This window comes from Desmodus rotundus, chromosome X (assembly GCF_022682495.2).
Source record: "Desmodus rotundus isolate HL8 chromosome X, HLdesRot8A.1, whole genome shotgun sequence".
Classification (NCBI taxonomy): domain Eukaryota; kingdom Metazoa; phylum Chordata; class Mammalia; order Chiroptera; family Phyllostomidae; genus Desmodus; species Desmodus rotundus.
This window is the reverse complement of record NC_071400.1, coordinates 47,058,920-47,083,619: the sequence shown is the minus strand read 5'-3', so window position 1 is coordinate 47,083,619 and position 24,700 is coordinate 47,058,920. Positions and strand designations below refer to the sequence as shown.

General features: G+C 41.6%; 1 protein-coding gene and 1 pseudogene across 1 annotated transcript; both read right to left on the bottom strand.

Annotated features, from left to right (window-relative positions):
• Positions 1 to 6,199: 6,199 nt before the first annotated feature.
• LOC112296891 (probable ATP-dependent RNA helicase DDX5) lies at positions 6,200 to 8,855 on the bottom strand (annotated as a pseudogene).
• Positions 8,856 to 12,524: 3,669 nt separating this feature from the next.
• LOC112296870 (cytochrome c oxidase assembly protein COX20, mitochondrial) lies at positions 12,525 to 15,295 on the bottom strand. The gene is given in 3 exon segments (XM_071220257.1): positions 12,525 to 12,664; positions 12,667 to 12,807; positions 15,259 to 15,295. Coding segments are annotated over 3 exon segments (318 nt in total).
• Positions 15,296 to 24,700: the final 9,405 nt, after the last annotated feature.

Sequence of the window (24,700 nt, the reverse complement as noted above, 5' to 3'; positions counted from 1 at the left end):
GCAAACCCAGTAAACATCTTCATGCTTCTGTCTATCCAGAGGAGCTCTAGGTATCTTGCAGCCTTCAATACAGGGAAGACACCTCTCTGTTTGGACACTTGCAGTTGTCCCATTTGGGAGTCTTGAGTGACAATTTCAATCAAACACACAGTTTGCCCTGGCTGGTGTAGCTCAGTGGATTGAGTGCAGACCTATGAACCCAAGTGTCACTGGTTCTATTCCCAGTCAGGGCACAAGCCTGGGTTGCAGGCCAGGTCCCCAGTAGGGGACGTGTGAGAGGCAACCACACATTGATATTCCTTTCCCTCTCTCCTTCCCTTCCTCCCTCTCTAAAAATAAGTAAATAAAATCTTTAAAAACTAGACAAGAATTTTTAGCAGACCTAAGAACAGACATTTATGTCTATCCCTATCTCTTAGAAAGCCCATACTCTCTCCTCACAGGACCTACCTAACCTGATTTTGCTCCTTTCCCCCCCTATAGTCACTCCTGAAAAAACAAAGTGCCAACTCAGATTGAGAAATACAGCCCCAAAGTGCCAGAAATCCTTCAATCTTCAGTGTTCTGGAGACCAAAAGACCAGATCTTCACCTTTTTCGGCCCTTTGAAACTCAAAGCCTGAAACATTCTGCTCTTTTACATCTGCTTCTTTACCATAGAGTTGGAGCTGCTCCAGTGGGACAGAAAGATGACTTTGAAAATAGCCACCTTCAACTTTACATATGGTTTGTAATCAACCTACAAGGAGAGCTCAAACTAAAGCATAGGCTTCTTCTCATTCCCTCTTTCCTAATTAACAACATATGATTTCTACTCCCCCCTTCTTTCTCTCCCCTCTCAGGGGCTCCCCCATTTCACAGTGCTAAAGACCCAAAGATAATTGAAGTTTAGACCAGCATAAATCCATGGTTTACCCAGGTCTTGTCTTCTTCCCTAAAAGATGTCCCCAATTATATACTTCTTTTTATGCATCAAGCTGGCGTTCAACAAATATCCAGCTTTATCCTGAAGAGACAAATATAAGGGAACTTGTGGTGTTATGCTTTCTTGGATTTGCCAAATGTTCCCTGGCCTAAGTCCTCACACTGAGCACAGAGAGTAATCCAGCCAGCATGTTCTAAGCCAGCCATTCCCAGAGTGGGAAGTTTTAACCTCATCAACCCAAACATATATTTCCTGGCTCTCTCCCAAGTTTCAAGCACTCATATTTACCTCCTTCTTGTTCTAGCTGTATGTTTTTTAAAAACTTTTCCCCAAAAGGTGAGAGAGGGGGATTACTTGAGGACTTAAGGATTTTTGCCATGACTTATAGAACACATGATAAGGGTGATTAACTCTAAAACTTCTATGTGAGACCCATATTTCTATTTTAAATTTACAGTGTTCCCTAAACTCCATCTTGGGAAAGTTTCTGTACTTGGCTACAGACCTCCCACACAAACAATGTGTGGTGAGGGGCCGAGGGACAGCTATTCTCAAGTCATACTGAGGTCTGTTCTCAAGGAATGCACAACTAAAGCATCGACAGAAATATGGCCTGAGGGTTCTCAGACCCCAGGGTCACCCTTGGAGCCCATAGGAAGCCCCCTGCCTCCCCTATCACACAGAGAGTCCACATGGGAAATACCCTTCCTCTGCCTGAATAGGCAAGTTGCCTCTATTAAGTAGGTTAGTATATCTTGGTTTTGCATCGTATGACAAATATCATGGACTCCTGGGTTAAATGGTCACACTAATGATGGTATCATAGCTTCCAGGGGTTCTATTGAAGGGGTCCCCAACCCCTGGGCCACGGACTGACACCAGCCCATAGCCTGTTAGGAGCTGGGCTATACAGCAGGAGGTGAGCGGAGGGTGGGTGAATGAGCTAAGCTTCATCTGTATTTACAGCCACTCCCCATTGCTCGCATTACCACCTGAGCTCTGCCTTCCTGTCAGATCAGCTGCAGCATTAGATTCTCATACGAGCATGAACCCTACTGTGAACTGCACATGTGAGGGATCTAGTTTGTGTGCTCTTTATGAGAATCTGCAGAGAGATTTGCCTACACAGAGACCATCCCAAAACCATCACCTCCACAGTCCGTGGAAAAATTGTCTTCCACGAAACCAGTCCCTAGTATCAAAAAGGTTGGGGACTGCTGTTCTTGTAGGTAAAGAGACATGTATAGCTTACCCTTAGGTTGGCAGTTGGCATCAAAGTTTTGCTTATAGCAAACCACCTCCTTTTTTTTTCTTGCTGGGTATAGTGTACTGTGTTGGTGGTATCCTTCTTCTAGGGAACCTGGGATGGGAATCATGTTGAGGATGGAGATTACTAACATGTTGAGCAGTAGATTTAAGATAGGATGTCCCCAAACTGAGGGCCTCTCTCTCTGTCTCATGTCATTGTTGGGAATAGGGCTCCTACTCATTAAAGACTATGTGAACTATGAAGCCCACAGTATGGTGGTTCTATAGCCAAATATATTGTCATACCAGTAAATGAGCCTGACAACATGATCATTGAGGTCAATGATGACCAACCATCAAAGATAGAGGGACATCTGGTTGAGATGGAGTCATAGGCACACATGCTTCACCTCCTTGCACAAGTACAAGAAGAATCACAGCTAACCTCAAAACAACCCCCCCCCCAAACTGCCAGAAAATAAAATTGTATGGAAGTCCAACAACCAAGGATTTAAAGGAGCCATATTCATCCAGAGAGGTAGGAGGAGCAGAGACGGGGATTCAGGGCACAAGGATGTAGTATAGCATGGAGAGGTGGTGGTGGTGGTGGTGGTGGAATGCGTGGTCCCATATTCACATATGGTGGATAAAAATCGTGGGGGATATCTTGGGAGAGAACAATCCCAGCCCCAGTCCAGACCATGCAGTCCAGGGTTCCAGTACCAGGAAAAGAAAGCCTCATAACTTCTGGCTATAAAAACCAGTGGGGGCTGGGGTCATGGAATAAACTGCCAGTTTCTCAGGAGAGTCTGTTTAAATGACCCACATGGACTTAGAACACATACAAACCCATCCACATTGGGAATCACCAAGAGGAAAACAGCTAGAAGGGCGCCAGTCACATATGGGCAGTGAGTGAAGTGACTAGAACCACAAAGTGGAAAACCAGGTTGCCCCACCCTCGCAAATACCTAAGGCTCTGCCCAATACAACTGAACATGTGCTCTAAGACAGAGAATCAAAGCAGCTCTACCTAATACACAGAAACAAACACAGGAAGGCTGCCAAAATGAGGAGACAAAGAAATATGGCCCAGCCCTGGCTGGTGTGGCACAGTGGATTGACTGCTAGCCTGTGAACCAAGGGGCTACAGGTTCGATTCCCAGTCAGGGCACATGCCTGTGTTGCTGGGAAGGTACCCGGTGGAGGGATTGTGAGAAGCAACTACACATTGATGTTTCTTTCCTTCTCATTCTCCCTCCCTTCTCCTCTGTATAAAAACAAATAAATAGAGAGTTCAGGCCAAGATGGAGGCATAGCTAGAAATGTTTCACTTCCTCACACAACCAAAAGAAGGATAACAACCAATCTAAAAACATTATACAACCACAAGCACCAGAAAATCAAACTGCATAGAACTCCAACAACCAAGGAGTTAAAGAAACATTCACCCAGACCGGTGCACTGAAACAAACAAATATGGCCCAAATGAAAAAAAAAAAAAAAACCAACAGATCAAAATTCCAGAAAAAGAGCTAAGTGATGAGGAGATAGCCAACTTATTTGATACAGAGTTCAAAACACTGGTAGTCAGGATGCTCACAGAACTGATTGAGCTCAGTCGCAAAATGAAGGAAGAAATGAAGGCTACCCAAGGTGAAATAAAGCAAAATATACAGGGAAACAATAGTGAAGGGAAGGAAACCAGGATTCAAATCAATGATTTGGAAAAAAAAAAGGGAGAAATAAATGCCCAGCTGGAACAGAATGAAGAAACAGGAATTCAAATAAATGAGGAGAGGCTTAGGAAACACATTGACAACTTTAAGTACTCTAAGATCAGAATCACAGGGGTGCCAGAAGGGGAAGAACATGAGCAAGAAGTTGAAAACTTATTTGAACAAATAATGAAGGAAAACTTCCCTAACCTGGAGAAGGAAATAGACTTCCAGGAAGTCCAATAAGCCCAGAGAATCCCTAAGAAATTGGACCCTAAGAGGAGCACACCAAGGCACATCATCATTAAGTTACCCAAGATTAAAGATAAAGAGAAAATCTTAAAAGCAGCAAGAGGAAAGGAGAGAGTTACCTACAAAGGAGTTCCCATTAGACTATCAGCTTATTTCTCAAAAGAAACCCTGAGGGTAAGAAGGGACTGGAAAGAAGTATTCAGAATGATGAAAAGCAAGGACCTTAACCTAGATTACTTTATCCAGCAAAGCTATTATTTAGAATGGCAAGGCAGATAAAGTGTTTCCCAGATTAGGTAAAGCTAAAGGGGTTCATCATCACCAAGTCATTATTATATGAAATGTTAAAAGGACTTATTTAAGGAATAGAAGATCAAAACTATGAATATTAACATGACAACAAACTCACAACTATCAACAACTGAATATAAAAAATAAAAACAAAAAGAAACTAAGCAAACAACTAGAACAGGTACAGAATCATAGATATAGAGATTATTTGGAGCGTTATCAGCTGAGAGGGGGAGAATGGGTGAAAAGGTACAGGGAGTAAGAAGCATAATTGATAAGTACAAAATAGACAGGGGAATGTTAAGAATAGTATAGGAAATGGAGAAGCCAAAGAACTTGTATGTATGATCCATGGACATGAACTACTGTGGTGGGATTGCTGGAGGAAAGGAGGGTACCAGCTGGAAGGAGTCAAAGGGAAAAATTGGGACAACTGTAATAGCATAGTCAATAAAATATACTTTGAAAATAAAAAGAACAGTAAATACTATGGCATTCAAAAAAAAAGAGGAATAAACATCACTATTAAACTCACAGGATGCAAACTGGTACTGTGTGTAGACCAGAATGCCCTTCAAGGGGGGTGGTTTTATGTCTGACTTAGCAGCATCTTGATTTACTACGTTTTCTTTCTCCAGACTGCAGGTCAGATTCATGACAGGCATATTGGTTGTAGAGATACAGAAAACTATTCCAATGAAATTTCCATTCACTCAGGAATGACCTTGCCCCACAGCCTTAGCTATATCAATGTTTTCAGGGATGATGATCTGAGCACAATCACAACGAACATGACACCGTTTTCCACAGGGGCTACCCACATTTTTCATGGTGAAAGTAATTATTTGAACTGTAATCATGAGTATCTCAATGATCCAATTGTAGTCTTCACTATCTTGAAGTCATCATGGATAAATAACCTCGACCAGTGTGCAAAACAGTTTGTGGTATAGGTGGCAATGCTGATAACATTGAGATAGTGATCATATCTCTCAAGATCCCTCCCATTACAAACACGGGGGCATCTTCAGAAATAGGAAGTGATGATGAGCCTCTAACCATCACATGAGCTTTAGATTTCTCCAAAAGAGGGAAGAAGCATGTGGACTTCACAACATATTCAACACCAGAATGATTCCATTTGATGTTGGCAATATCTCATTCCTAGAAGATGGAGATGGGCTTCCCATCATTGACAAGTTTCTCTTTCTCAGTCTTCACATTACTGTTGAATTTTTCATGGGTGGGATCATACATGCAGATGACTTACTGAGGTATTCATGAACAGTGACAATGCCTATTTTGCCACAGATAAACACAGCCTGCAGACCAGGTGCCCAATATGGCCAAATTGGATTATTTTTACTTTCACTATGTGGTCTCTGGAATGTGGCTGGCACTTCCCAAAATGGTTTAGTTATGTGGTGAGTACAGAGGAACAGAAAGTGGACCATATCATTTTTTCAGTCTTCAAATATTTTTTATTGGAAGACCATATATTACCTTCATCCATTGTATTTCAAATCACTGTACATTTACTTTTATGGAAACACTGCCTGCATTTTCGAGTACAAAAATCCCCCTGAAAATTGTATCTGGAATGTACATAAATACCCAATTTAAATAGCAAAGAAGTGCACCATAATTACTGAGGCACTACAGTCATTTCTGCATTTCCCCTGTTTCTTATATAACTATCTTGTCTGATAACACACAATATAAAGAGCAGTTATGACAAACAGGCATTTACATATACTTCTAAAGTCTTATTGAGAATAGCCTGTTGGCAATGGATAACTAATCATAGGCACAGCTGTAGTAGCAGAATGTGCATATGCCTGTTGGTTCATACCATTGTGCATATTTGGATCATTACTTCCATATTGCTGAGTGCTATCATAACCATTCTGGTAAGTCCCTGTTCTAAAACTGGTCTGTATACTAGCAGACACAAAATTACTTCCAAAGCTTCCATTGGTGTAATTTGTAGCACTATAAATACCATTCTAGGTTTTTGCCACCAAATCTCCCTTAAGCAGACTAGAGTAACTTCTGCCATAATTTTTTCTGTCCGTAAGTGTATTAAATCCACAACTTTTGCCCACAGAGTATTTGTTCTGATGGTCATCCTTCATGCTTCCTTAACCCCTGAAATGAACTGAACCTCTGTCTTCAACCAACTGAAGCAATTTGGGATTAATTGTTTGATTAGCTTCACAAAGCACAGAGATAAAGTTGCTTGTTGGGAACTGCCCTGCCTGGTTTCAGAAGCTGTAACCCCCCATGGTTAAGGCTGAGTCAGAGTTGGGACCATAAGCCATTAAGGAGACAAAGCTTATCTCCCTGGCAGGGGTGCCATCTCTGCCCACTTTACCCTGTTTGGCCCTGAGCTTGACCACTTAGCCAATGATGGGTAAGATTGCTCAAGGGAGGAACAACCTAAGACAGGCATAGTCACGAAAAAGGCCCACAGGGAAGGACTCCGGGGGCTATAGAAAAAGGGGGTGATGGACCCTCGCCCCTTGGCTTTGACATAGCCTGAGTCCTCATTCTGTCTGCAAGAAGCCTCCTAATCCTTGGCTGCCTTACTTCCCTTGCCTGACTTAAGCCTGAAACAATAACAGAGGGCAGTGCAGTCCTGTGCTGGGAGGGGCATATTCCCAGGGGAATCAGGCCTAAGAAAGAATGCATACAATCCTGTGAAACCTGCTTTGTTTATACCCTCAGCTTAAATGATAAGGGCCCAGGCCTGAAATGAGTTTGTTTCCCAAAGTTTTATAGCCCTTTAACTAACTGACCGTAACTCATAATAAGCCCTCAAAGTTCTCTATAAGTTATGTATTGTTTGACCCTTACTGCCTGACAATGATTGATGAGGTTTATCTGCATTCCTGTGCAAGATGAACCTAATAAAAGCTCATGGAGAGAAAGGCTCTGGGCCCTTCTCCTTTGAGAGATCGGCCACCTCTCCTCCCCAAGCAGATCATGTCTTGGTAGACTTATTCTCATCCGTGGCAGACATGGGGCTCAGAGATAAAGCTCCGCGACAGTTGCTCACTTGCTTTATATTATTAGGTGTAAAGTAAGTGTATGCCATGCCTGTTTTGGTACTATGAGCAGTTCTTCCAATTCAATGACTATCATTTTCTGAGGAATTAGGGTAGTAGTCATAATTGATGACAAATTTCACGTCTTCTACATCTAGCCTACTAGAGGCTACATCTGCAGCAATTAGAATAGGAGCTTTTCCATGTTTGAATTCATTTAGAACCCCGTCACATTCCTGCTGACTCTTCTCACCATGGATACCCATGAAAGGCCACCCATCTCTCCTTATTTTTCTAGTAAGTCCATCACATTTTCACTTGGTTTCAACAAAGACAATGGCTTTATTGCTTTTCTTATTCATGATCTCTTCCATCAGATGACGATGTTTTCCATCCTTTTTTACATCATGACACACATCCACAATCTGAAGAATGTTGTGGTTTGCACTCAGTTCCAGTGCACCAATGTTTATATGAATTTAGTCTTTCAGGAAATCCTCAGCAACCTGTCTTACTTCTTTTGGCCAAGTTGCACTCTACATTATGGTTTGCCTGTCGGGTCTTATCTGATCCACAACCTTCCTTATTTGGGGTTCACAGCCCATGTCAAGCATTCTATCTGCTTCATCAAGGACAAGTAGGTGGTTCTTCTGAGATTTGTTTTCCCACACTCTAAAAAAAAAATCTATCAGTCTTCCAGGTGTTGCAATACAGATTTCCACACCTCTCTTCAACTCAAGTATTTGTGGTCTTTTGGGAGCACCACCATCAATGCAAGTAGAACTCAACTGACATGCTCTACAGTATTCAGCAGCTACTTGATGCACCTGTTGGGCCAGTTCCTGAGTTAGTGCCAGCACCAAGCAAATAGGCCCTTCACTTCTCTCTGGGAATGACTGATCATTGGTGTGGACAATAGCAAGCAGCAAATAAGACAACGTTTTGCCAGATCCAGTCTGTGCTACTCTAACCACATCCAATCCATGTAGAGCAACTGGCCATCCCTGAGCTTGATGAGCGGTGGGTTCAGTAAAATTGTCTTGTACTTACATCCATTACATTTGCAGGGAAATTTGCTTCATAAAAATTCAGAGGTGGCTTTGGGTAATTGTGGCCTCCAATGTAATTTCTTTGCTTCTCTTGTGTGTCTCCACCTATTGTGCTATGAGCCTAGCCAAATCAGGGTGTTCTTGATTAAAATTCTTCTCAAATTTGGGAAGATCATCAACATTCCACTTCTTTTTAACTAGTTTCTGCCCAAGGTTTCCAAACTTCTTTCCTGATAGAGGCCTTGCCCTACTCCCTCCAAATTGAGGTGCACCAAACCCTCAATCATGGCCATGGTCTCAATCACTCAAATAGCCTGACCTGGCATCAATGATCGAAGCTGGCAAGAAGAGGAAAGAAGGAAAGAAGAGGAGGGAATCAGGTGTGACAAGGCACTGAAGGTGGCCTTGGCAACAGTGAAGCCTGTGGGGGCCATGGTGGTGGAGAGACAGCAATGAAAGGAGGCTGAGCAGCTCGCCTAGAGACCAGTGTAAATGAATGAGAGAAACCATACCATTTTTAACGGTCATAAAACAGGTTGGGCTCTGAGACTTCATTGCTCCCCAGCAGTCACCAAATTGTACTCATTGAACAAAGTTGTATTTAAGGCCATTATATCTCTCCTCTGATGTCCAGGCTGTTCATTCTTAGAAAGAAATAATCACATAACCACATATGGATACCTACTGAAGCTCGGTCTTTAGCAAGTAGACCTACAACACTACCTGGAAGTTTATCCTTATCACCTTAGTCAGTAACATTTCCCATCCCTATGCTTATTACAAACTTTAACATATTTTTTTCAGACTCCTTCTCTACCCCATTTACCCCCTACTCTTAGAGAAGGTTCATTTGCTTCCTCTATCAGCAAGATAATAGAGGTCATTTGGGAGAGGGAGAGCCCCAAACTTTCTGCCTTGATATAGTGACAAATACACCAACACATACCCCTACTTTCTTCCCTTCTATCTATGATCTGGATCTCACCCTTTCACTTATACCCTCAGATGTTCACTAATTTTCTTCTTTTTCAAATCCACCATTAATTATTCCATTTCCTAGTTCAGTATTTAATGATGGTCAAACCTTATTCTACTAACAAACAAACAAACAAACAAACAATTCTCCAAAAAAGTCTTCTGCAGCTATCATGCCATGCATTTCATTATTTGACTACAGTGGGAACTCCTCAACACATGACAACTTGTTGCAATATGCCCGAAGTTACTTTAAGGTCCTCTCTTAATTGTCAAATTCAATTTACACATCTCAATCACTACCTGACTTCATTTTCTGTGTTATTTGATACTGTTGGCCTCTCCTTTCTACTCAAAACTTCCTTCTTTCTTGATGTCCATCACATTATTCTTTGCTGGTTTTTCCCCCCTTACCTTTGGGATTATTCTTTTTCAGTCTCCTTTGGAGGTTTCTCCTATTCACACAAACCTATGAATGACATTGTTTCCATGGGTTCTGTTCTCAAAACTCCTCTTTTGTCATTCCACTCATTTCCCCTGGGTTAACTCATCCATGTCCATGGCTTCAATGTCCACCAATGTAAGTTCAATTTCAAAAGACAGATTATCAGCCCAAATAATCTGAGCTGGAAGTTCATATTTACTATTGCCTACTAGACATGTTCATTGGAAATCTACAGTAAATTCAAACAACATATTCAAAAACTTAAATTAACTTTTCCCTTTCCTTCCTCATTTCTGCTAGTCCCTTAACTTCTCTAACTTATTATTCACTAGCTGCTCAAGCCAGAAATATGTTTGGCATCATCAATATCTTCTTTTCTTTTGTTCTCCACATCCACTCATTCATTGAGTCATGTCAATTTAATTCCTAAGTAACTCACATCTCCATCTGACCTCTCCATAGTATACTTATCCTTATTACTCAAAACTGGTCTATCTGCATGTCGTATCTTCTTTCAATGGTATGCTAATAGCAGATGTAGTGATCTTTCTTTTTTAAGTATATTTTATTGATTATGCTATTACAGTTTCCCCAAATTCCGCTCTTTATCCCCCCTCCACCCTGCACCCCCTAGCCCTCCAGCATCCCCCCCCTTAGTTCATGTCCATGGGTTGTACCTAGAAGTCCTTTGACTTCTCAGTTTTCTTTACCATTCTTAACTTCTCCCCTCCTATTTTATGCCTACCAATTATGCTTCTTATTCCCTGTACCCCACTCTTCCCCTCCCCTTCCCTACTGAAAACCTTCCATGTGATCTCCATTTCTGTAATTCCGTTCTTATTCTAGTTATTTGCTTAGTTTTAGTTTGGTTTTTTTTTTTAGCTTCAGTTGTTGATAGTTGTGAGTTTGTTGTCATTTTACTGTTCATAGTTTTGATTGTCTTCAGTTTCTTCGATAAGTCCCTTTAATATTTCATATAATAAGGGCTTGGTAATTGAACTCCTTTAACTTGACCTTATTATCTGCCCTTCCATTCTAAATGAAAGCTTTGCTGGGTAGAGTAATCTTGGATGTAGGTCCTTGACTTTCATGACTTCAAATACTTCTTTCCATCCCCTTCTTGCCTGCAAGGTTTCTTTTGAGAAATCAGATGATAGTCTTATGGGAACTCCTTTATAGGTAACTCTCTTTTTCTCTTGCTTTTTAAAAGATTCTCTCCTTATCTTTAATCTTGGGTAACAATGATGATGTACCTTGTTGTGTTCCAGATAGGTTGGCTATCTTCTCATCACTTAGCTCTCTTTCTGGAGTTTCGCTCAGTTCTTTCGTTTGGGCCCTATTTCTTTGTCTCAGTGCACCTGTTAAGTTGTAAGGGGGCGGAAACTTAGGTATTCACCAGGGCAGGGTAACCCTCCTTGCTGCGTTGCGGTGCTGTCTGTGGAAGAGGGGCCAGAGAGGGAAAAATGCAGCTCGCCTGCTCGGCTCTAGCCCCACTTTCCAGTGAACCCCGGTATGGGACTGGGAGTCTCTCCCACTGCAGCAAATGCCTGCCATAGTCCACAGTCAGCTCTGAGTCTCAGTTTCCCATTCAGCCAGCCCCATCTGTCGACATGATCTGCTGCTGCCTTGCCATGGCTCCTCCCCGTCCACCTGTCTTACCTGTCTGGTCGGTCTGGTTGACTATTTCTTTAATTCCTTGGTTGTTGGAGTTCCATGCAGTCTGATTTTCTGGCACTTCTGGTTCTTTATTGATTTTAGGTTGGTTGTTATCCTCCTTTGGTTGTGCGAGGAAACCAAGGGTTTCTGCCTATACCTCCAGCTTGTCCGGAACTCCATCAGATGAAGTGATTATTTTAAAATACTTTTTAGAAAATATGATCATACTTCTCCCTTGTTTCAAATATGTTATTGACGTAATTTCCTGTGCTTCTCTAACTTTCCATCTGAAAAATCCCCAGTAGTTTGAAGTATTGTTTGAAGCAGCTCAATGTAATTAGAAACTTTCTCTTTTTTAAGTTAAGAATTCAGTTATTTAGCCCTCTCTATCACATTTTGTTTGTGTGTATTTAAATATAAAATTATGTATTGCCATAGTTCCATCAATTTAAAAAAAGTATTTGGATAAAATTAATGCTTCAAGAAGATTGGTCATGTTTATCTTAGAAATTCAAGAATTGTACTTGTACACTATCTCCTATTGCAGTTTGAGAAGCTCAGGTCCTACAGGAGCAAGTTCAAACTCATTAGCAGGGAATAAAAGGTCATCTTTGATCAAGCCCCAGTGGTTCTCAACCAAGATGGAAGGTACTCCTTTAAGACTGTCTATAAAGGTGTATATGTGGTGGAGTGTTTTTGATTATTACAATAACTGGAGAAGGGTGGATTTCACATTCAGTGGGGAGGGTGAAGGATTATCAAATATTCTTTATCTCTTGTTTAAAACAAGTTCTGCATACTTTATTTATTTCATTGAAAGCCTTATTATGGTACATATGATGTTTTACATAGTTGATCTCAACTTTGTTCACGCTGATGCCAGTGAGTTGTATTTGGGTTTCTATGCTTGAGATGCTGTTCAGTTGCTGTTGTTGCTGTTGGTTTGTTTTCTTTCAGGATCAAGGTGGGTACTTTCATACAAAATCTTATTTTTAATTTCTTTTCTGGCTATTCTTTCCTGAATTCTTAGCTTTGCATAATTACAACTATAGTGGAACTAGTTTACAAAAATTGTACAAGGCCAGTCACAACAGATCCTAGTGAACCATATAATACTGTGTCCCATGAACAAGGAATGCTGTCAATACCTAAAATTCCTAGGAGCTTGAAGGCCTTTCCCTTCCTGGGCTCTTCAGGCTCTGCTGTGTTAATGGGGACAGGTAGATGCCTCCAAATTGGCCCTCTCAAAAATTCTTTAAAAAAAATTTTATTGTTATTCAATTACAATTGTCTGCATTTCCTTTTTTAATTTTTATTGTTATTGAATTACAGTTGTATGCATTTTCTCCCCATCCCTCCACCCCACCCCAGCCGAAACCACCTCCCTCCCCCATCTCCACCCTCCCCCTTGATTTGTCCCTGTGTCCTTTATAGTAGTTCCTGTAAACCCCTCTCCCCACTGCCCCCTCCCCACCCCCTCTGGCTATTTTTAGATACTTCTTAACTTCAATGTCTCTGGTTATACTTTGTATGCTTTTTTCTTTTGTTGATTATGTTCCAGTTAAAGGTGAGATCATATGGTATTTGTCCCTCGCTGCCTGGTTTATTTCACTTAGTATAATGATCTCCAATTCCATCTATGCTGTCGCAAGGGTATAAGCTCCTTCTTTCTCTCTGCTGGATAGAATTCCATTATGTACATGTACCATAGTTTTTTGATCAATTCATTTTCTGATGGGCACTTAGGTTGCTTCCAGTACTTGGCTATTGTAAATTGTGCTGCTATGAACATTGGGGTGCATAGGTTCTTTTGGATTGGTGTTTCAGGGTTCTTAGGTTAGAATCGCAGCAGCAGAATTGCTGGGTCAAAGGCCAGTTCCATTTTTAGTTTTCTGAGGAATTTTCATACTGTTTTCCACAGTGGCTGCACCAGTTTGCATTCCCACCAACAATGTACTAGGGTTCCCTTTTCTCCACATCCTCCCCAATATTTGTTTGATGATTTGTTTATGTTGGCCACTCTGACCAATGTGAGATGGTACTTCATTGTGGTTTTAATTTGCATCTCTCTGATGGCTAGTGATGCTGAGCACCTTTTCAGATGCCTCTGGGCCCTTTGTATGTCTTCCTTGGAGAAGTGTCTGTTCAAGTACTTTGACCATTTTTTAATTGGGTTATTTGTCTCCCTGGAGTGGAGTCGTGTGAGTTCTTTATATATTTTGGAAATCAGGCCCTTGTCTGAGGTATCATTGGCAAATATGTTTTCCCATACTGTTGGTTCTCTTTTTATTTTCATGCTGCTTTCTTTAGCCATGCAGAAGCTCTTTATTTTGATGAGGTCCCATTTGTTTATTCTTTCCTTTGTTTCCCTTGCTTTAGGGGATGTGTCTCTGAGGATCTGTCTGCGTGGAATGTCTGAGATCTTCCTGCTAATGTTTTCCTCTAGGACTTTTATGGTGTTACAACTTATATTTAAGTCTTTTATCCATCTTGAATTTATTTTTGTGTATGGTTTAAATTGGTGATCGAGTTTCATTTTTTGCACGTAGCTGTCCATATCTCCCAACACCATTTGTTGAAGAGGTTATTTTTGCTCCATTTTATGCTCCTGCCTCCTTTGTCAAATATTAATTGACCGTAAAGACTTGGGTTTATTTCTGGATTCTCTGTTCTGTGCCATTGGTCTATGTGCCTGTTTTTATGCCAGTACCAGGCTGTTTTGATTACAGTGGCCTTGTAGCACTGTTTGATATCATGTATTGTGATCCCTCCTGCTTTGTTCTTCTTTCTCAAAACTGCTGCAGCTATTTGGCGTCATTTATGGTTCCATATGAATTTCTGAAATGTTTGTTTTATATCTGTGAAATATGTCATAGGTATTTTAATAGGGATTGCATTGAATCTATAAATCGCTTTGGATAGTATGGCCATTTTGATGACATTAATTCTTCCAATCCATGAGCATGGTACATGCTTCTATTTGTTTGTGTCTTCCTTAATTTCTTTCTTCAGTGTTGTGTAGTTTTCTGAGTACACGTCTTTTACCTCCTTGGTTAGGTTGATCCCTAGGTAGTTTATATTTCTTGTTGCTATATCAAATGGGATTTGTTCCCTCATTTCTGTTTCTGCTGTTTCATTATTGGTATACAGGAATGCCTTTGATTTCTGAGTAGTGACATTGTATCCAGCCGTTTTGCCAAATTCACTTATTAGGTCAAGTAGTTTTTTGGTGGAGTCTATAGGATTTTCCATGTACACTATCATGTCATCTGCAAACAGTGACATTTTCATTTCCTCCTTTGCAATTTGGATGCCCTTTATTTCTTTTTTTCTCTGATTGCTGTGGCTAGGACTTCCAATACTATGTTAAATAGGAGTGGTATGAGAGGGCATCCTTGTCTTTTTCCTGATCTTAGTGGGAAAGCTCTAAGTTTTTGTCCATTGACTATGATATTGACTGTATGTCTCTCATATGTGGCCTTTATTATGTTGAGGAATGCTCCCTCTATTCCCACTTTGCTGAGTGTTTTTCTCATAGATGTGTGTTGTGTCTTATCAAATGCTTTTCCACATCTATTGATATGATCATGTGATTTTTGTCTTTGCTGTTGTTGATGTGATGTATTATGTTTAATGATCTGTGACTATTGTACCATCCTTGCATCCCTGGGATGAATCCCACTTGGTCATGGTGTATCATCTTTTTAATGTATTGTTGGATGCGGTTTGTAAATATTTTGTTGAGAATCGTAGTGTCTATGATCATCAGCGATATTGGCCTGAAATTTTCTTTCTTTTTTTAAAAAATATATTTATTGATTATGCTATTACAGTTGTCCCATTCCCACCCCCAACTCCACTCCATCCTGCCCAGCCCCTCCCTCCCACATTCCCCCCCTATAGTTCATGTCCATGGGTCATGTATATAAGTTCTTTGGCTTCTACATTTCCTACACTATTCTTACCCTCCCCCTGTCTATTTTCTACCTACCATTTATGCTACTTATTCTCTGTACATTTCCCCCCTCTCCCCCGCCCACTCCCCTATTGACAACCCTCTATGTGATCTCCATTTCTGTGGTTTTGTTTCTGTTCTAGTTGTTTGCTTAGTTTTCTTTTGTTTTGGTTTTAGGTGTGGTCGTTAATAACTGCGAGTTTGCTGTCATTTTTACTGTTCCTATTTTTGATCTTCTTTTTCTTAGTTAACTCCCTTTAACATTTCATATAATAAGGGCTTGGTGATGATGAACTTCTTTAACTTGACCTTATCTGAGAAGCACTTTATCTTCCCTTCCATGCTAAATGATAGCTTTGCTGGATACAGTAATCTTGGATGGAAGTCCTTCCATTTAATCTTGGGTAATGTAATTATGATGTGCCTTGGTGTGTTCCTCCTTGGGTCTAGCTTCTTTGGGACTCTCTGAGCTTCCTGGACTTCCTGGAAGTCTGTTTCCTTTGCCCAATTAGGGAAGTTCTTCCTCATTATTTGTTCAAATAAGTTTTCAATTTTTTGTTCTTCCTCTTCTCCTGGCACCCCTATAATTCGGATGTTAGAACGTTTCAAGATGTCCTGGAGGTTCCTAAGCCTGTCCTCATTTTTCCAAATTCTTGTTTCTTCATTCTTTTCTGGTTGGATGTTTCTTTCTTCCTTCTGGTCCTCACCATTGATTTGAGTCCCAGTTTCCTTCGCATCACTATTGGTTCCCTGTACATTTTCCTTTGTTTCTCTTAGGATAGGCTTCATTTTTTCATCTACCTTTCGAACAGATTCAACCAATTCTGTGAGCATATTGATAACCAGTGCTTTGAACTGTGCATCCGATAGGTTAGCTATCTCTTCCTCGCTTAGTTGTATTTTTTCTGGAGCTTTGAAGTGTTCTGTCATTTGGGCCATTTTTTTTTCTTTTTTTTGTCTTGGCGAGTCTGTTACTTTAAGGGGCGGAGCCTTAGGTGTTCACCCAGGCGGGGTAACGCTGGTTGCTGTGCTGTGAAGCTGTTCGTCACAGCGTCTGGGGGAGGGGCCCAGAGGGAGCAGTAGCGCCGGTTTCACCCTCCTCCGGATTTCAGTCTTTCCTCCGGATACCCACAATCAAACTGGGCCCCTCTGGTGCTGGTTCCTGAGTGGGTGGGCTTGTGCACACTCTAGGCCCCTGTGGGTCTTTCCAACGACCTCTCCCGTGAGGATTGGAGTCTCTCCTGCTGCCGCCCCAACCCCCACGGGCGTTTTCAATCAAAGGTTTGAGGCTTTATTTCCCCAAGCTGTAGGCCTGGGTTGCGCGGTCTGCTTCTGGCTCCCCGCCCTTCATCTGGTTTATCTATGTTCAAATGTGCGGCTGCGGTGTGCTACCCGAACTCTGCCTGCCCTGCTCTCCGCCACTCTGAGTCTGGCCCTCTAGGTTTATCTGTGCGAACATGTGGCCGCAGGGTCTGCTAGTGCTCGGACTGATTGCCCTGGTCGTCCCACACTCCGCCAGTCTCGGTCCGCCACAGCTACGAGTCCTCTCCACCCCGGTGCCCTTCTCCGCCCCTCCTACTGGTCTAGATGAACCTTTATTTTTTATTTCCTTGGTGTCGGACCCCCTTGCCATTCGATTCTCTGTCAGTTCTGGTAGTGCAAGGAGGTGCAGTGTGTCCACCTATGCCGCCATCTTGGTTCTCATCCGAAATTTTCTTTCTTCATTGTGTCTTTATCTGGTTTTGGGATTAGGATGATGCTGGCTTCATAAAAAGAGTTTGGGAGTCTTCCATCAGTTTGCATTTTTTCGTATAGTCGGTGAAGGATAGGGGTCAGTTCTTCCTTAAATGCTTTGTAGAATTCTCCAGTGAAACCATCTGGTCCAGGGCTTTTGTGTGTTGGGAGTTTTTTGATGACTGCTTCAATTTCATCTGCTGTTATTGGTCTGTTCAGGCTTTCTGCTTCTTCTTCATTCAGTTTTGGAACATCATATTTTAATAGAAATTTTTCCATTACATCCGGGTTTTCACATTTCTTAACATATAGTTCTTCGTAGTAATTTCTTACAATCCTTTGTATTTCTGTGGTATCTGTTGTAATCTCTCCTCTTTCATTTTTAATTGTATTTATTTGGATCCTCTCTCTATTTTTCTTCATGAGCCTACTTAAAGGCTTGTCAATTTTTTTTTTTTTTATCTTTTCAAAGAACCAGCTCCTGGATTCATTGATCCTTAAAATTGTGTTTTGAGTCTCTATGTCATTTAACTCTGCTCTGATCTTGGTTATTTCCTTCCTTCTACTTGCTCTGGGCTATGTTTGTTGTTGTTCCTCAAGTTCCGGTATACGTAGGGTAAAGTTATTTGTTTGAAATGTTTCTATCTTTTTAAGGTAGGCCTGTATTGCTATGAACTTCCCTCTCAGGACTGACTTTGCTGTGTCCCATAAGTTTTGGGTTGTTTGAGTCGTTTTCATTTGTTTCCAGAAAGTTTTTGATTTCTTCCCTAATCTCATTCTTGACCCATTCATTGTTTAATAGCATGCTATTCATTCTCCATGATTTTGAGTGTTTGGGGCTTTTTCCTTTGGAGTTGGTTTCTAGTTTCAGTCCCTTGTGGTCAGACAAAATGCTGGAATGATTTCAATTTTCTTGAGTTTTCTTAGGCTCACTCTGTGTCCTATCATGTGGTCTATCTTTGAACATGTTCCATGTACACTTGAAAAGAATGTATATTTTGATCCTTTGTGATGAAAAGCTCTCTATATATCAGTTAAGTCCATTTCCTCTAGGGTATTGTTAAGTGACACAATATCCTTGTTGATATTTTTTTGGAAGACCTGTCCATTTCTCATAGTGGGGTGTTAAAGTCCCCTACCATAATTGTGTTGCTGTCAATATCTTTCCTGAAGTCCTCCAAGATTTTCCTTATGTGTTTGGGTGCTCCTATGTTGGGTGCATATATATTTATAATGTTTATGTCTTCTTGGTGGATTCTTCCTTTGAGTATTATGAAGTGACCTTCTGGATCTCTCTTTATGGCCCTTCTTCGGAAGTCTATTTTTTCTGATATGAGTGTTGCTACCCCTGCATTTTTTTTCCTGTCCGTTTGCTTGGAAAATTTGTTTCCAGCCCTTCACTTTCAGTCTGTTTAGGTCTTTTGTCCTGAGATGGGTCTCTTTTAGACAGTATATGTGTGGGTCATGCCTTCTTATCCATTCAGCTATTCTCTGTCTTTTGATTGGATCGTTTAATTCTTTTACGTGTAAGGTCATTATTGATTGGTACTTATTCATTGCCTTTTTTTCCTACCGGTGTTCCTCTCTCTTTCTCTTTTCCTTCCTTTCCTTAAAGCAGTCCCTTTAGCATCTCTTCTAGAGCTGGTTTGGTGGAAGTGTATTCTTTTAGACTTCTTTTGTCTGGGAAACTCTTTATTTGGCCTTCTATCTTGATTGAGAGCCTTGCTGGGTAATGTAGCCTTGGTTGCAGGCCTGTGGTTCTCATTACTTGGAATATGTTTGCCATTCTCTTCTGGCTTTCAGGGTTTTCATTGAGAAGTCAGTTGCTAACCTTATTGAGGCTCTCTTTTATGTTACTTCCTGTTTCTCCCTTGTTGCCTTTAAGATCCTCTCTTTGTCTTGGAATTTTGTCATTTTAATTATTATGTGTCTTGCAATGGGCCTCTTTGGGTTCCTCTTGATTAGGACTCTCTGTGTTTCCTGGATTTGTGTGACTTTTTCTCTCATCAGATTTGGGAAATTTTCCATCATTATGTTTTTAAACAGGTTTTCTATCCCTTGCTCTTCTTCTTCTACTTCTGGTATCCCTATTATATGGATATTATTACGTTTCATGTTGTCCTGCATTTCTCTTAATCCCTCTTTATTCTTTCTGATCCTATTTTCCTTGTCTTGCTCTTCCTGGGTGTGTTTTTCTACTTTGTCCTCCAGCTCGCTGATCTGATCCTCTGCTTAATCAAGTCTGCTTTTGATTCCTTCCATTCTGTTCTTCAGTTCAGGAATTGTATTCTTCATTTCCTCTTGGCCCTTGCTGACAGTTTCTATTTCCTTTTTCATGTTGATATAGTTTGCAGTGAGTTCATTGTAGTTTCCCTGTAGTTTCTGGTAGTTCTCTGTGAGCTCAGTGAGCTTCCTGATAACCATTACTTTGAACTCAATATCTGATAGTTGAGTTGCTTGTATTTCAGTTAGCATTCTTTCTGAGGTTTCCTCCTTTCCTTTCATTTGGGGATTGTTTCTTTGTCTTCCCATTGTTTGTGAGACTCTTCTTGTTAGCCTCTGCCTCTTAAATTGATCTATTCTGACTCCCTGGGTTTATGGTATGAACTTCTGTGGTAGAATGCCAGTGGGATTCAGTGGTGCTGTCTCCTTAATCTCCTGAGCTCGCTGGACTTGTGCTGTCGTTTACGTTGGCTTTCTGTATGTCTTTGTGTTTTGATTGTTGTTGGGTCTTTCTTTGATGGTCCTTCCCTCGCGCTGGTTAATTGAGGATCACTCCATCCACCACATCTTGTATTCTGTTGTGCCGATGTAGACAGTTTTTGTTGAAGATGTTTCTTATGTGTGTACAAGGTTTTGAGGCATCTTTCTCATCCTTGTTCAGTTGTTTGTTCTGAATAATTTCTCCACCGTGTAGTTGTATTTCCAGATCAGTCCTGCATTGAGATTAGTGTGGCTTCCACTCCCTTCTTCACCTTCTTCCGTTGTTATCTGTTGTTGGTTCCTTTTTTGGTGGGTTTCCTCTTCCAGCCGGTGTACTGGTGTTCACTGCTCCCACCTTTCAAGTTCTCTGGAGTAGCAAAGTGAAATTTGCCTCACTGTGTCAGTTATTAGGATGACCCCTTTTTGGGTCTAACTTGGTCTTTTCAGAGCTCCACGTTTTATTAACTCACCTGTGGTAAAAGGAGAAAAAAAAATAAAGAAAAAGGGAAGGAAGGAAAAAGGAGTAGAAAAGGAAAGGAAGGAAGGAAGGAAGGAAGAAGGAATAAAAAAAGTTCGGAGGAAAGAAAAGAAGAAGGAATTTTGACAAAAATTCAAATAAAAAATAAAACAAGTCAGGAAAAAATAATAAAAAAAAAGTAAAGGAAGGAAGGAAGAAAGAATAAAAAAAGGACAGAAAGGAAGAAGGAATTAAAAAAAAAAAGAAAAGTCTTCCTCTCGCTTTAAACTGGTCAGGTCAGTTCTGCTGGTCTTCCTGTCTGAAACGGGAGGGGGTGAGTGGAGGGATTTGTTTCACTTTTCTCCCTTCCTGTGCCACACTCTGTGGGTGGAGGGATTGATTTCACTTTTCTCCCTTCCTGTGCCACACTCTTTGCTGTTGTCCAGCCTCCAGTCCCGTTCCTCAGGGTCCTTCTGCTCCCCCCTAGGCCTTTAGTCCACATGTTGTGCTGTCCTTGAGGTGCACCAATTAGGGGCAACTCACATTCCACCTTCTTGCTCTTTGCTGTCTTAGATGCCAGAGGCTCTCGGTGATCCTTCAGGGTAGTTCGGCCCCCTACTGCATCAAGTCTTTCAGGGGAATGCAGTCTCCCCTATCCCTGCAGCCCCCCTCTGCTAAGCGTTCTGCCTTCCTCCTAGAGAGTGAGTAGGCCCTGCAGGGCTCTGTGTGCAGGGTCTAGGTGTGAGTTGTTCAGAGCTGGTGCTTCAGGTGTGGTCGCCTGCAGGCAGCCAGGCTGTTGGTCGGGTTGCATACTTATACCTGGCTTTGGGCCTGTGCAACTGGGCAGCGGAGCCACTGATCATGGTGCGTACCCACCCGAGGTTTCAGGTGTGGGCGCCCATGCTGCTGATCAAGGTGTGCGCCCACCCGGGGTTTCAGTTGTGGGCACCCACCCCACTGATTGGGGTGCATGCCCCCCCCCCCGGGTTTCAGGTGTGGCCGCCCAGTCCGCTGATCTGGGTGCGCACCAACCGGGCTTCAGGTGTGTGCTGGGGCTGCTTATCTGGCTTCACAGTCCAGGGCCTGAGGGGGTGGGGGTGCAAGAGGCCACTGCTGCTGCAGAGAGTTCTCTAAATAGCTGCTGAGTACCCCTGTTTTCTCTTTTTCTTTTCAAGAATTTCCTCCTGTTCAATCCCCCCTGGTCCAAACAAGCACCTGGCCTCTCACACAGCTCAGCCTGGCTCTCTCCCAAGAATCCTGCAGCAGACCTTGCGCCCCAGCTGGGGGCTTCAACCGCCCTGGTCTCCGCGCTGGTCCCAGGGACCTTATTGTCCTTAAGCACTCGTCTTACTGTCTGATCTTTCAATGTCCTCTACAATTTTTGGTCTCTGATCTTCATATATGCTGGAATACCATTGGGTGTTCACTCTGTTCATCAGATCAGCTAGGCGTTTCACTGTTGCAGTGGGGAAGTGGATTCCACTCCCACCTATCTTGCTGCCATCTTCCAGTTCCCGATAATTTTTTTTCTTAGGGAAAAGATATTTATGTCCTGAAGGTACAGTAAGGACTGCCTAGTATTTTAGGAGCTGTTCATCTGGCCTAGGTGAGGGGAAAACAGGTGAGAATGTTCCAAACAAGGCTGGGGGTTCAGCTTCAGTTCTGCACCTGCAGGGCTGCTGCCTTTACTTCCAACTGCCTTCCTTTCTGGGCTGGCAGCTGCCAAAAACAGACTTGAGCAGATGAGTTTATAAACATGGTGGGAGAGATTCTCTTCTTCAAGAATAAGTGTGAGAAGCATTTAGTCTGAGGAATTATCTGAGATGTTCCTCTCACCACTTATGGAAGCAGACTGGGAAAAATATAGGCTTTGATATCCTACGGCCCTGGAGTGTTACTCAGGTTCTGCTATTTACTACCAGAGTAACTTGACATCTATTAGCCTCAATTTCCTCATACTGCATAGAATTTTTGGGGAAGACTCCAAGTTAACTTTCCTATCACATGGAAGGCCTTCAACAAATGTTAGTACTCTCTCCTCCAAAAGGTCCAGGATTCCCCTTCATTGAGTCATGTGGAAAGACTATAATTTCCTAGGCTTCAGACAACCTAAAGCTTGTCAGCACATAGTCATCCATTGTCTTTTATTCTCTTTCCTCTTCTCTTACAGGGGCAGAATTGCAAAGTGGTATCTACAAGTTGGCCCTGTGATGTCAAAACCCAAGAAAACCCTCAAGATTCATAGTCCCAACAATAGCAATAACTAGCTAACCACTTGAAATGTAGCATCATGGTGAGTTGGTATTAAAAAATTGTATGAGTCAAAAGGGTTGGAGTAAACCTAAATTTTCTTATAAGAACTTTCTGCAGACATACTGGTATTCTCTACAAAGGGATTTGCTATCTCATGGTAGTAATGGGTACAACCTCAGCAACTGGGAAATGGTAGAAGAAATAAGAGGAAGTCCACAGTAATAGAATTCAGCAATCTAGAGGTAAATTATATCTCTCTATATTTTTTTTCTGAAGAAAGAAAAAGTACCACCAGGGGGTAGGAATTTGTTCATACATTAATACAGCAGAGCCACCCCAGCCATGCTCTTTGCCCTACACACAATAAAATTTCACCTGTTTCACAGATGCTCTTGTGTCAAGCATTTGTTATCAATAACTTTTGTAAGCCAAGACTTCTGGACTACATGTGAATTAAATTTGTAAATATTTCTGTGGTCTGGAAAAAAAAACCCTGTATACTTTGGGCTACAATAGCAAAGCTGGAAGCAATAACCAGAATATCAGGATCTTCCCAACTTAACAGGAACATATCCCATCTGTACATGGATATTTATAAGAGGGAACCCTTAAGGAACAGTTGTGCTTTACAGTAACTTATTAGTCCTGAGCTTTTGACCCAGATCTGCCACTAACTTTGAGACTGTGGGGAATTTCACTTTTCTGGGCCTTAGCTTTTAAAGGGGGGGACTGACAAAGAAAATATTCTTCTAGCACCTATACTTGATGATTCTATGAGAGTACCAGAGATAGAACTAGATGTTGACCTTATTCTTGAAAGGCAAGATAGGGCCTTGTCTTCTTCTTTGGAAGCTAACATAGAGTATCAGTAGATACCTTTCTCTTATTCCAGTACTATCAAGATGTGGCTGACTAAATAAAGAGAAGGGGCAGAGAGGGAGAGAGAGGCAGAGAGCAACACCTGTGTGCTGAGATTATACCATGTGTTTTGTATTTGCCTATATTTACACATGTTCTAAAGCCTGTTTGTTCTCTGCCTCTAATGTTTCAAGTTCCACCCATTTCATTGGTTCTATAAATTGGCTTTAATTCAATTCTCTCTGTTTTGGTCATTAAAGTTCAAATTGATTCCTGGCTTCCTCTTCAATACCGTTCTTTCTTTGATAATGGAATCAATTTCACTCCCAAAAATAAAGGTTGGAAACTTGAAAGTAGGCTAGTTACTGCTCCCTTCACTGTATTCAATTTCCTACCATTTGCCTTCCTTTGGATTTGTTCTTTAGTAGTGTCCAACATCTCAAACCTCAAATTCTATTGGTTTGGGAGGCTTACATATAACAAGGCTGGATAATCCAGTGTCCCTTGGAGATATGACATTAGGACTATCACAGCAAACAGGCTTAAGGTTAGAAATTGAACCAAAACAATCCATTTCTAGTCTATTGAAAGTATTTAGCTAGCAAAAGGCTCTCAACATTTGCTAAGACCTGAAAGGGTCCCACTTCACCTGAAAATGGCAGGGAGCTGTACCTGACACAATGTCAGTTTATCTTGCTCAGGGATGTGTTGGTAAATGTTTAATGACTGGCTCTGTGTGGGGGATGGAAGTAGCCCTGGTTTGTAGTGTGTCAATGTCCATAGTGAAAACATTCCCACCATGGTTGATTGAAAGCTAATGACATCATATCATCAGTGAATAGAGAGTGATGGATGACAATGTGTATTCAGCCTCGACTCAGAAAGAGATGAACACAATTTCTGAAGGCTTTGGGCTGTGTGGGACTGTCAAGGATGGGGGAAGAGAGAGAGTAGGGCTTACATATAGTTCTGCCTCTCTAACTTGCTCCTTGGGAAAAAATGTATCAGGGTGTAAAAAAAAGAGAGTGGTCTTGAAAATAACAGGGGCCACTGCAGGGAGTTCTGGGTGTCCTACTTAAATTGTATCCCTGCAGGCTTGCCGGATATTCATCTGCTGACTTGGAGGATCAACAGC